This window comes from Neodiprion lecontei, chromosome 2 (assembly GCF_021901455.1).
Source record: "Neodiprion lecontei isolate iyNeoLeco1 chromosome 2, iyNeoLeco1.1, whole genome shotgun sequence".
Lineage (NCBI taxonomy): Eukaryota > Metazoa > Arthropoda > Insecta > Hymenoptera > Diprionidae > Neodiprion > Neodiprion lecontei.
In genome coordinates this window covers 43,426,770-43,440,125 of record NC_060261.1, presented here as the reverse complement: position 1 = coordinate 43,440,125, position 13,356 = coordinate 43,426,770, and the positions used below count along the sequence as shown (strand labels likewise).

Sequence of the window (13,356 nt, the reverse complement as noted above, 5' to 3'; positions counted from 1 at the left end):
GGCGTATAATCGCAGAAAACGTACAAACGAGAAACGTACAAGTGAAATACCTTTACAATGGTTCAAAGGCGGGAATTGCCATGAACGAGAAAAACGTAAAACTCAGGTTTTACCGTACATACGGTCTCGTGCAAGCCGCGGCTAAACTCGCTCGTGTTTACACCGCGCTGTGTAACTTTATCGGGATAACGACGAGCAATTTGCCTAGTCCAATGTACCGTGAACCGTTCAACGCGCGCAAGAGTGCGGCTAGGCAATCGGCACCTCGTAACTACGTCACGTGATAGCTCGTGCTGATCCGAACCTCCGGAAACGGCGGAGGATATACGTAATTTCTGACAATTTCTTTATTTTCGATGCGACGTGATTCGAACTTGGACAGAGACGCCGTTTCCCTCGAAGTCTTCCGGCCTGAAGATAATGACGAAAGAGGGACTCGAGAGATCGATCGCGAGGACGAAGTTCCCTCGAAGGACGATGCCACGGCCGTCCAGGGCAGATCTTTGTGCAATTATTTGTCCGACGGGCGCCTGACGTGAGGATAGCTATAAGAATGTTGTTTCCTGAGATATTGAAGAGTCCCGCCGCCAATCGGGCTGGAAGACGCGAAGCGATGCGGAAATAACACGGGCAGTATTCATATCAAAGGGGCGAACGGGAAGAATAAAATAAACAAGGCGAAGGATATCGGCTGCGGAATCGAATCTAGCGGGCTGGAAGTTATTTTGAAGATGAAAAAGTTTCGAGCGGAAAAAAAAAGTATTGATTTCAAAAATTTTATGGTTACCCCGTACGGGCTGTAGTCTTGTAGTCGAACGAAACAAGGGTTGAAAAATGATTGAAAAGAAAAAATAAATAAAAAATCTGCTACTTAGCCATAATATTGCAGGCATGTATTGCCGCGCGGCTGCAATAACTCGTCCTAGTGATTTTTGATGAGAAAGTATAAGACCCGATAATAATCACTGCAGGAGCTGCAGTGAAACGGCGGTATAATATATGTGAAAAAAAAAGAAAAAATGCGCCGTGTTGGCAGTTCGATAATGCGGGAGAGCAGGCTGTCATTATTTTTACACTCTGCAGGGAATGGTAAAATTTTTGGTCGTTCTTCTTTTCACTCGATCTTTAGTTCTGGATCGTATTTACCGATAAGCAGAAAAGTGTAATTCCAGGGAAACGATAAAGGACCTTAACGACGAGCGATATTGGATTAACACAGACCCGAGAAGAATGAGAAAGAAAGGAAAAGTGCTTGGCTGCCTATTTAAAGTACCCGCCGTAAACCAGAGCTTTCAGGTCATTTACCAGCTTTTATGACTGACGCGTGTAGCGGTGGGATGATGTAGGCGACACGGCTATACGTATTACAAAACGTGATACACTCGTCACTCCGGATTCATATGGGCGAAATAGAAATTTCGCAATCATAACAAGTTCAGCGTGTATAAAATCCCGGCTGTCCCGGCCTTTTTCATTTATACACGAGCTTTGTCTCGTTTTACGACGGCCGGCGTTGCGCGTATCTCTGATTGACAATCTACCGGGTGGTCCGTCCGGATTACCTCTGCATGAAAATAACTCGATGAAATTTAGCGGAAAAGCCGAAACTCTCTTATGTCATTAGATTCAATGTTTTCTCTCCCATGCGCTCTGTAAGGCAATTCGCCTTCTACACTCGGCGGGATAGTGATTCTCTTTTACGAGGATCCCTCGCCTCGCATAACATTACGCGCATGCCTACGTAAAAATGAATGAAACCTTATATTCCCGCTCCCGCCCACCTTGTCTTTTATACCCATAATAGTATCACGCCGGTTTATACACCGCGTATAGATCTATACCCGGCTTCGTTTATACGTCACGGCGAACGTATCGTTGTTTAATTTAACGACTCTGCATTCCTCCGGTTTATGGTTCGGTCAAGTTCGCGTCAATTAAACGAATTTCAAGCTTCCATGCTTTCCTCAATTAATCTTGGACAGCGTGGGCGTAAAATATTACAGTCAACGCCGGAGACGTCGAGAAGGAACGAAAAATGAGAATACGAGGAAGCGAAGTAATTCTATTCGGGTGAATGGTATAAAGAAAAGAAAAGAAAATAAAAACGAATTTCGAATTGTTTCGGATTGGCCGATAATTCGCGTCGGTTCTGCGTCTGGCATGGATGGATCGGATGCGGACTGGTTACTGGAGGTTTCGCTACACCGCGAATACACTCTTCTATGTACGCAAACATCCGGCATGTCGGGCCGGTTCAGGGTGTTGTTCCCATAGACCGGGAAGAAATTGTTCAGACGCGGTAAAATTGGAATTTCAAATGAACTGTTTGAGCTTGAGAGTCGGCGGAGAGGGTCGGTCCAACAAATCTTTCCTCGCGCCTTCCTCCTCAACTTATTCCTCCTCCGCGGCTGAAAGAGTCCTCCGTATCGCTGCTGGCAAATATCCAGCCAATCTGTGAGAAAAATCCTCACATTGCTAACCGAATGAACAACGCGTATTGTTTGTTCGGAGTTCGATCTCGTGGCAGGTGAATCTGAGAGCTCCGCCATCAATTGTCTGAGTGGTTTGGGCACAGACGTCCCGCTATTCGCTGTCGGAGGTAATCCCTTACGATCCTAAATTGATTTCGGACCAGCCTTTTTTTTACTCATACTGACGAAAATACGTCGGTCAATTCACGTTCCGACTTCTGCAATTTGGACGTAAGTCGAACTCAGCCGTAGTTCCAGAACGAAATACGTGAATATGTTTGAGCTCACTCGAAATAGACTCATCTGAAACGGGCCGCAAGCTCATATTCAAAATTCTCGTCCCGTTTAAAGTAACCGGTTTACGGCTCATGCTACTCTGTTTAATTTTGAATCCACCGATTTGAGCGAAATCAGGGAACTTTTTTGAATCGAGTAATTTCTTTTCTCGCGTCAAACTGTGCAGTGAAAAGTTCAAACACATCGGAAGACGGCAAGTGGCAGGATATATTGCTTGTAATTTCAGGTTCGGTAGAATCTTTATTCCAACACATGTTCCTCGATGTAATTTTGAGCAAATGCAGCCAACTAGACACGGCGACAGTCCGCAGGTACGGTTAATTCATTCCGCACGGTTACATGAGATTCGGTAAATGGCTACCGTGTATTTCGGAGCAGCGGGATTTGAAGTGTAATCGGGAAAGATAATTTGGGAAACTTTCCGCTCATTTCGAAACTCGGTATATCCGTAGCTCAAGAAATGTAAATGAATCGTGCCTGTTACAGAGATTTCTGTTCGTTCGAGACGAGTTCAAATTTCAGGACGAAGTTACGGGGTCCTTCGAAGGCTGCAATTTCACACACCGTATCAAGATTTCTAGATTTGAATGCGAATTAGCAAAGTTTATACCTTGGAGGGTTACCCGTAAAGTACTGACCGAAGCCTGGATGTATTCATGGAACTTTGGCTCCGATCTTATCCACCGCAGACCCTGCACATCCCAGACAATGTACACACAAGCAAGCCGTCCCTTTTGGGTGCGTCTTCTTGCCCTTAATTCTGCTGCATCATCGACCCCTTGCCGCGCAGTTTCGGGTAATTTCCAGCTTAGGTTATTCCACCTTCTTTTCAGCTCCATCGGCCAACGGTTTCGTGAATATAACGAAAATTTTCCCTCCGGAATACGTTTCGCTCACGCTACTTCACCTTGCACGCTGCCCGAGTAGGTGTGAGATGAAAACGACGGACTAACGAGGCGTCGAACAACCCAGCCTTAATCACGAACTCCCCGCTGACGATACTCCGTCTAGAGCCTGATCCGGCCTGCGAGAAAGGTGGGCCTATCGACCCTTCACCCCGGCTATAATCTGATTCATGAACCTCTGGGAAGGATGGCAAACAGCGCGGTGTCCTCGGTTTGACGACGAACCGAAAGTCGGAGGGGGAATTTGATCCGAGTTGAAGGTATTATACGTTTGAATATCGTCAAAGAGGCGACAAAGTTGTCGGACGATATACGTCGACTGATGAACAGGGCGGTTCCGATCAGGCTTGCCTGTTTTTCAAGCTTCTCCCGCTTCTCTTAGTTTTTCTTCGTTGCTTTGCCTCCCCTTCTCCGCCCGTCGCCGCCGAACAAAGTAACTCCGATGATTTACCGAGCTAGATGATCGCCCTTAAACTCCACCGGCAGCCACCCTCCTCCACTCGCATTGACGTGGGTTGAGCCCTCCGCCCTACCGACTGTCGAGAAAGGATGTCAATCCACCTTTGGTTTCCACCCTTTTGAGGTCACAGATGACACGGGATGCTCGAGTCAACGGCATTCCAGTCAACGAGTCTAGGTTTTTGATCCTATTGTTTTCTTGTTCTTTCTTTCTTGGACTTATGCTTTGACATATTGCCTGTGTCTAGTAAAACAGTGTGCTGACATGTCACAGAGAATGAAACGCTGTGTTTCTACTTTACGAAACTCTGCAGCAGCTGCAGATCCGATCGGAATGGAGCCATGATGAAAGCGAGAAAAGTGGATCTGTCGAGCTTTCCAGTCTCGGAGTGCGAATGAAGAATAATGCAACATTGCGTCTTGCACGTGCATCAACGTCTTTCTGCAATGAATAGAATTGGAAGTACAGCCGCGGCAGGCGAGTGGAAGCGGAATGCGTCGCGATTGAATCACTAGATATTCGCACAGTCGTAATAAGTCGTTGGGATTCCCTTTCCGCTGGTAACTGGTAAAACACGGGAACGTGACGAATTGCCGTGCTTACAATTAGTTAGCAACTAATAGTGGGTGCGAAATGCACAGGATTAATCTTACTCGGGGAGTGTTTGTGCGCAGGGGCAATTTTAGGAGAAAAATGTTAGTGAATAAAACATTACGCTTCTGGCAGAATTTTTAACAACGCAATAACATATCCAGGATCAGAATAATACGCACGGTGTCTGAAGTTTTCATACCGTCCATTTGCACGGTTAGAATTCACCCCCGTTCAACTCTTGACGTCACGACGTCTATTAATTTTTAACTATTTGTGGCTTCAACTTCACGAACTTAACGTACCGTCAACGCCTGCCAACTGCTTGAAAGAATCGTCTTTAAAGGGGCCATGCAGACCTTATTGAGCGAGTATCTTCTTCGAGATATTTTTGACGGCCAGAAATTTATTTACCTACTCACGGAATTATACTCTGAACATTTGTTCCGAGAAGCAATGTCACGCAATTCTAGTTACATGTTTAATTGCTGGAGCAAAACGAGTCACATGACCAAGTTAAAGAATCACAATTAATAAAGTACAACCAGTAATTATGTAAATGAAGCATTCCGCACCATTTCCATCTGGGACTGACCCTTGACCTCTCCGATTCGGTCGACGAATTTTAATCTGGTCGTTTTGACTCTAAAGGATGCTCAGATTGGGTTTTAGACTTTTTAAATAATATACAAAAACATCGTTGGCTATAATTCAAAAATCTCAAGAAAAAGAAAATCTCAAAAAACCAACATCAGGCATGAGATTTTTCGAACCCAGACACAAAGTGGACCGACGTTCGCTTCGTTATTTTTTCACTTATTGCCATAATGTTGTTTTTTATCAGAAGCAAAAGTCACATCACTAAAGGGAATGTCAAAAACTGACAGACCAATTGATTATTCAGAATGGTATACTGGATGTACACACCCAGTTTCAACCGAGAATATCGAGACTTAACGAGGTTGTTTACTTAGAAAAAATGAACTATCAGTAGTGTTCAATTTGTGATATCCAATTTTTGAAGTGATAAAATTGATTAGAACAAGTTTTTCTATTTTTTGATTTTTCGGGGGAAGGGGGGAGCTATCAAGTAAGGTATTTAGTTCGTCGAACGGCGTTTAAAAAATAAACACTGGACCACTCCGACGGCTACTACTTATTACAGATACATTTGCGGGGTAAACCCTCAAGCGTATTTGCCATGTTAGCGGAGACTTCGAAATTCATTCGCTATTGACAAAACATTTAACTTTCCCTGCAAGAAATACATAATGTATTGTAACATTTCTAAAAAGCCACAGAGTATCCAGATGGTGGAATTATACGGAGCATCTTACAAATAGGACCTTAACAAAACATTGTGTACGATATTTTACATCGAGAGTTTTATTGCCACGTGTAGAAGCATGTGTTTACGTTACATTAGATTTCTTTTTTCCTCGAAGATATTTCAGGTAAATTAAAAGTATTCGACATTAAAGGGGTCGGTATTAGGAGTAAACGACTCCAAAAATGTTGGGGCTTCGTATTTTGTCAGCCAATTACTGAATTTTATTGGCGTGTAACTAGTCCAAAGTATGACGAACAAGTTTCATGGACGCAACTTTTTTTATCGTAATCAATTGATGGAAAGCATTGTTATTGTTAAAACAATGAGAACCATTTCGTTTTGCGACATGCTTTGCGATGCACACGAAATTGTCAGAATAGCTCAACCAACTTGCCTCGAATTTGTAGAAAATATTCTAGGATAATTTATCCTCTTGCCTATTGAAATTTGATTTTTTGTACAAATTTACGACTTTTTCATTTATTCAACAAAAAAATACGATGATTCAAAGAAGTGAGATCCCGGTAGAAAGGATGGAATGGTTACCTCTTCTGCCCTGTGAATAAGCTTCATCATTGGTTCCGTATGTATGGAATGCTATATTCCATACTCGTAGTTAAAATTCACACCTGTCAAGGCTGTTACGCAATTCCAAGACTCGATAAATACGAAAAATGTTTGCACATTCAGTGTGGCCTACATTTTTTTAAACAAAGTTTCAAATTGCGAGAAATTTATTACTCAATTCAAGTGTGAATATTACGGATCAGCAGATAACATATTTGAACCTCATTTATGTATCTCGTGCATGTATCCACTAGGACCTCGATGAAACGGCGTGTGCGTGTGTAGTGTGTATCGTAGTACGAGCCTGACCGCGGAGAAATATGTTGAGTAGAAATATATGTCACTGATTTTCTTCAAAAAACTTGCTCGACTTCTCAAGTATGCATTATCGTGTACGATCTGCCATAATTTTTTCTTAATGTAAACAACAGCTAAAAAGTTCATAAACTAGGCATACACTGGCCATGCGCATGAGTGAGTACAGTAAATATGGGACGGCGTCATGTCTTCGCACAGAAAAACGTTTCACAGTATGCGTGTATTCGTGTACGAAATAGTACCGTATATGCGGTACAGTCGAGTCGAAAATATACAGGCTTACACTTTTAAACTATCGATACATGGGGCCGGGGTTCAGAGCGTAAACTTTTTGATCGGCAACTATCTCAAACCGAAGGCCGTTGAATCGAGGTCCTCTTATTATAAGTATCACCTGAGAATACAGAACTGTTAAACGTGTTAAATGTATGTCGAACTGAAGAGTGCGCATTGTTGTGCCATATAAATGCAAGTAATTTCGAGGCAGTAGACACATAGGCGCGAAAAGTCAAACCGAACGTATCCCGAGGCCTCTTACGTAAGTAGAATCGTACATTGTGCGAAAAGGGACGAAAGTTGGCGATTGCGGCGAGCGCGAAGTTTGTGCCTGAGCAAAGCGAGGGCGGCAATCACGCAAGTTACGATCGCAAACTTTGTGGACCGAGTCACACATGACGGTTTTTATAACGAGTGAATGAAAAATGGCGGGGCTTTGCCTGGTAGTTTTGCGGAACGGGAGCGGTCAATTTCTCCACTCTAGGAACAAAAGTGAATTTTTCAAAGACAGAATTTGTTGAAACACGAGCGGTGTGTTCTATAGCTTATCTCGATTGAAAATATCAAACAGGCTCATTGTTTCTTCACCTTGATTCAAAAAATATACAAGATCAAAAGCGTTTTTATATAACAAGGAATTTTCTTTTCATGTTAAAAAAAAGGATACTAATAATGCAATGGTGTAAATCTTTCATAATAAAATTTAATTCCAGTTATAGGATTTATGTATTCAATCCTTCCCATTTTTCGAAATTAGGAACTTCGGTCTTCATCATGATATTTCGATTGAGCTTTTTTTGGAGAATACTGCCAATTGTTTTGGGATGTGCGGCATGGTCTTCAGCTGCAAAACTGAAAACTGTTTACGAATGGAAGTACATCGACTACGTCTGGAACGATAACGTACAAAAACTAAACGCGATCAAAAACGGACAGTACAATCACACCAAAATTATTCCAATTGATTTCCAGAAAATCTCAGGTACTTAACAGAATAACCGATTTCCTCTGATCTACTCGTTTTCGTTGCTTTTGTTGTTCAACCTCTTTGTGAGGCAAGGGGATCGGGTCCGACTCGCCTCGATCCACTTTGAAGATAAACAAATCCGATCTCGTTTCTCTGCACAGGATATTATTCGAAACGGGTATTATTCTACACAGTTTTATTCTTCATTATTATTATGTTATTTGGCGCACATTATATTTGATACGGTGTCGTTATTCTACATGGACGTGGTTACCCATAGGTAGGTTTTATTTCCAATGTTCTGCAGAGCACGCTTGTTTAAATTGCTTTAATTTTGGACAACGTTATTTTAGCCGTGTAAATATCTTACGAATCCGATGCAAAAATCAAAATCATCTCTATTTTGAACCGCCTTACCCTATCACAGATACCGTCAAATTAATTTTCACTTTGAACGAATCGAACTGAAACGCACATCCTACAGAACGTTGGAAATCAAGCCTGTGTGCAATCACGTCCGAGTAGAATAAAGCCATATCAAATCGCACCCGTGTAGAAAAAAGTCGTGACAAATAATACTCGAGTCAAGTAATGCTGTGCAAAATAATATCGTGTCAATGTGTACACTATACGCTAAGTGGACCGAGGCGAAAAGATGCCTTCTCTTAGGTATGGAAGTGACGCAATAACTGATCGACAATCTTACAGGGGGTCGAGTTTTGGTAACAACCCCAAGATTGTTCAACAACCCCGCGAGTTTGTCAACGGTTTCAAATCAGACTGGCGATGGTGGTCCATTGCTTGAACCCTACCCCAATTGGGATTGGCACACGTCAACGGATTGCACCGGTATTACCAGTGTTAACAGGATTTTCGTAAGTAGAAAAATACGTCCCTCTGCCGGACTGATGGTTATATATTTTCGCCTCGCCAGTCACAACTTTCACGTCCGTTTTGCAGTTAGACGAATGCAATAGGCTGTGGATCGTCGACTCGGGGAAAATAGGAAACGTACAGACATGCCCTGCTCAGATAATCGCGTTTAATCCCAAAACTGACGAGGTCCTGCAGCGTGTAATAATTCCAGATGAATTAACGCATAGTTCCGTGAATACGAATAACGGACGACTTGAGATACAAACCGTGGAGACGTACGGAGACTCGTGTAGCACTACTTGGGTGAGTAAACAAAAAGTTGGGTGCAGTTAGTAAGAGATAAAATTTCAGTTCAAGCTATAAGCGTATATAGTTCACACTGGCAAAATGACATGCTTCCTGCAGGTGTACATCGGGGACCCAGAAGGATACGGTCTTGTTATTTGGAACGGTTCCACCATATGGCGGCTGGAAGACGACAACGTTTACGCTCCGGATCCAGAAGCAACAATCTTCTCCGTGGACGGTGAGAATGTGACTCTCGAACTCGGTGTTTCCAGCCTCGTGATACCACCTCCTGGATTCATTGAGGAAGGGTACCTTCTCTTCAAACCCTTGGCTTCAAGGATAGGATATGCAGCTACGCTCGACGATTTGCACAACTCCAATACAGCTGGAAACACTGTGACATATTATCGATCTAACTTTACAATCCCTAGCCAGGAACTTGCCAGAGTTTATTCCAAATTTGGAGTCTTAATCGGCGGATTTGCCACACAACTAGTCGTTGCCTGCTGGAATATACAATATCCATTGACATCAGAATCCGTGGTAAGCATGCTAGGCTAGTAAGGTGGCATTGCTAGGTTATCAATACATCCAAGTTTACGTTGTTTAGAATCAAACGACATCAAACCCTATCGATATAACTTTTCATCTAATGCAACGACCACTAGTGAATCAGTGTAATATTATTCGTCATTTCAAATTGGCGTAGGGTACGATACTCGAAGACGACAATGCCCTGCAATTCACCAGTGCCGCCAAGATTACCAATGGATGTAGGGACGAGTTTGAGTACGAACACTACTGGCTGCTGACTAATCGATTGCAAGAATTTGTTCTGGGTATCATGGACTTCAATGAAGTCAATTATAGAATTCTGGGTGCTAACCTTGCCGCTCTTGTTCGTGGCACAGTTTGTGAGCCTGAGCCACACACCGTCTCCCCCAGCATTGAGGATAAATTTTTTTTCGAATTTGAAACTGTAACCGTCATTTCTTCAGCAATCACCGCATCAGAATATCTTAATTAGTCACTACATTTTCTGTCGGTTTTATCTATCGTGTAATTTTTTAATAAAGAACTATTATACGAATATTCATTGTAAGAAATTGGCGGTGTTAAAATTGGGGAAAAGTGGCCGGCGTGGACTACCATAGAACAATTTTCGTCGTCAATTCAGAGCTTGAACGTCAGATAGCGAGTTCAGTGAAAACAACTTCAGAATCTTCAACGCTTCTGCCAACGTCCCCGTCAAGAACTGCAAATTTTAGTCATCCTGATTCCGGAACTATCCTTTTAGAAATCTCAGAATTATGCCCGTATCATTTCTATCGTCACACTTCCTTTGTTTGTGTTCATATCACATCCAATCAATTTTTAGTATTTAGTAATTCGTAAGTAAAAGAATTCGAATTATCGCCCTGGCTGAAAAGTTTTACTTTCCGCGTTGTCTTATCGAGCAGCTCTCAAATTTGGGTGACGAAAAAAATACATTTTGTGTGTTTTATTGTAAAAAGTCATGCGGTTGTCAAATGGCTTAACAAACAATGTAACAACCTTCTTTCCCTTTATCGTAAGCACGAGTCCTGAATATCGATCGTAGGTAAAAAATTATCACCAAAATTACAGAGAATAAAATTTGTTCCAAGTCTTGTTACTACCATTTTCAGAGGTATTGAAAGGAGATGAGCTTTTGAAATAAAAGTTGTCACTTACCTTTCTGTGGGCGGCTCTACGTGCTCGACGGTGACTGGATATGATGTAAGTTTACGCTATTTGGGTGCGATTATTCTGGTTGCGGCGACTGAATCATAGTCTCTGATGGTATGAATTAAACGTATACTAGAAATTATCTACTAGCACTTCAATATGTATACTAGTGTTCAATACGCCGAAAAAAGTAGCATTGCGAAAAATGGCAGAGTAGAGAAATGAATTCAGTAACAGTTTCTTTTTACCGTGCAGTTTTATTTTCTGAAATCCATTTTAATAACTTTTGCAGTGGTTCTGCTGGCCAAATTTTCATCGAAGCAACAGACGAGTTCGTTTTCTCGCTTTGGCGTGTACTCTGACACATCTTAAATCTAGACAAATGACGATGAGACTCGAGTTCTTGGCGATGGAAAAAAATCGAACCACTGAATGTTGACGGAGCTGCATCTCCGATATTACCCTTTCAGGCTTATCCCAGTGTCATTTAAGCAGCAAAACCGATTAAGCAGCCTACGTGTCATTGTCATCAATATTGAACTGCATTCAAGTTTACGCGTAATAAGCATACAGTAATCGTATGGAGTATATTTTCACCAGACCCGACTGTCTCAATGTCATATAAATGGCATAGCACGAAGCTAATTGTAGGTGTTTGTCTGGTTATCGGCTTCAGTAACAGACCTATTCCTGTTGACGAATGGTATTCAAGGGCATGATAGGTATGAAGATAAATATTTTCACCAACTCTATTACATACTGTTATGTAAATGCTTATCTTCATACCTAGTTTACTAATTCTAATATATACTATAATATAAATACTTATCTTCATACCTATCATTCCCTTGAATACCATTCGTCAACAGGAATAGGCCTGTTACTGAAGCCGATAACCAGACAAACACCTACAATTAGCTTCGTGCTATGCCATTTATGTGACATTGAGACAGTCGGGTCTGGCGAAAATGTACTCCATACGATTACTGTATACTTATTACGCGTAAACTTGAATGCAGTTCAATATTGATGACCACGGCACGTAGGCCGCTTAATCGGTTTTGCTGCTTAAATGACCCTGGGATAAGCCTGAAAGGGTAATATCGGGGATGCAGTTCTGTCAACATTCAGTAACTCGATTGTTTTTCATCGCCAAGAACTCGAGTCTCGTCGTCAATCGTCTAGATTTAAAATGTATTAGATTACACGCCGAAGCGAGAAAACGAGCTCGTCTGTTGCTTCGATGAAAATTTGTCCAGCAGAACCACTGCAAAAGTTATTAAAATGGATTTCAGAAAATAAATTCAGGATCGATTTTCTCATACGGCACTGCTCAGCATAGAGAATGATACATTTTTTTTTAAATTTCTGCTGAAAAAGTGTTCAACCGATTTGCCGAAAAGAAAGGACGCTTAAACTTATTTATTAATGTATATACAGAAGGAGATAATTTTAAGATGAACGTGTGATTAAAGCAAGTCTCATATTTCATGTGTGTTATAAATTTCAATCAATGAAAGCACGGTCGTTTGCGAGTAAAACCAGTTTTTTTTTTTTTGTCAAGCAGCCCTCCCTAGGACCCCGCTTATTAGGTAATAGGGTTGCTCCATCAACCAGTATCATTGTAAAACAGTCGTGTTTCATATTTCAAACAATAATCACGCATGGCCGTTAAAGCATTTTTCATTGTCTTTTTATTTTGTTGCCTGTTTATTCGCTTAATCAGTTTACGAACATGTTTATTTTTGCTATAACGCGTAGAACTTTACATTTGGTTTCGGAATCACGATTTTTGAACTGTGCAAGTGAAATCAATTGAGTGTGCGGTTTTGGAGATGATTACCACCAAGAATACTCGCTCTCGTCGCTTGGGAATACCCTGCGGAGATAATCCTCGTTTGGAAGATGCCCCGCAAGCCCCAGAGCCGTCTACAGAATCCAGTGCTGCTCCAATCGCTCAAATTTGACGTCTCTTCCAACTGATTAGAGAACAAGAAGGAGCTGCAAATCAATAACAAGTGCGGCCTTTAGAGGCAACTGACCGACAACAAGAAGCTCACACCCAACACTAACAGCAGCTCTTCCAACTGCCTCAAGTCCATCAGGAACAGCACAGGCTGAACCGCGAGTCTTTGATGCGCTCGGAAATACAATTCCATGAACTTTTCCGGACCACAGTGACAGCCGTTCAGGCAACGAAACTATCGAACGGTGCCAGAGAACCTGCTTACGCCCCCCTGATCACCTGGGCATAAATTGCGTTTAAAAACCTGTTTCGCCAGCTGTCCTTGGAACGCTATCAC

The 13,356-nt window shown here is 42.1% G+C and overlaps 1 protein-coding gene and 1 long non-coding RNA gene across 2 annotated transcripts; one reads left to right on the top strand and one right to left on the bottom strand.

Moving 5' to 3' along the window:
* Window positions 1-7,442: 7,442 nt before the first annotated feature.
* Window positions 7,443-10,988, top strand: LOC107220771 (major royal jelly protein 1-like). The gene is made up of 6 exons (XM_046731784.1): window positions 7,443-7,477; window positions 7,973-8,197; window positions 8,891-9,057; window positions 9,143-9,361; window positions 9,464-9,889; window positions 10,056-10,988. Exons 2-6 carry the CDS (start codon window positions 7,990-7,992, stop codon window positions 10,371-10,373), a joined length of 1,338 nt encoding a protein of 445 aa, XP_046587740.1. The 5' UTR covers window positions 7,443-7,477; window positions 7,973-7,989; the 3' UTR covers window positions 10,374-10,988.
* Window positions 10,989-12,724: 1,736 nt separating this feature from the next.
* LOC124292721 lies at window positions 12,725-13,343 on the bottom strand. Its single transcript, XR_006902628.1, has 2 exons — window positions 13,096-13,343; window positions 12,725-13,032 (listed from the first exon to the last, which is right to left on the bottom strand). It is a non-coding gene; the product is annotated as an uncharacterized LOC124292721 (long non-coding RNA).
* Window positions 13,344-13,356: the final 13 nt, after the last annotated feature.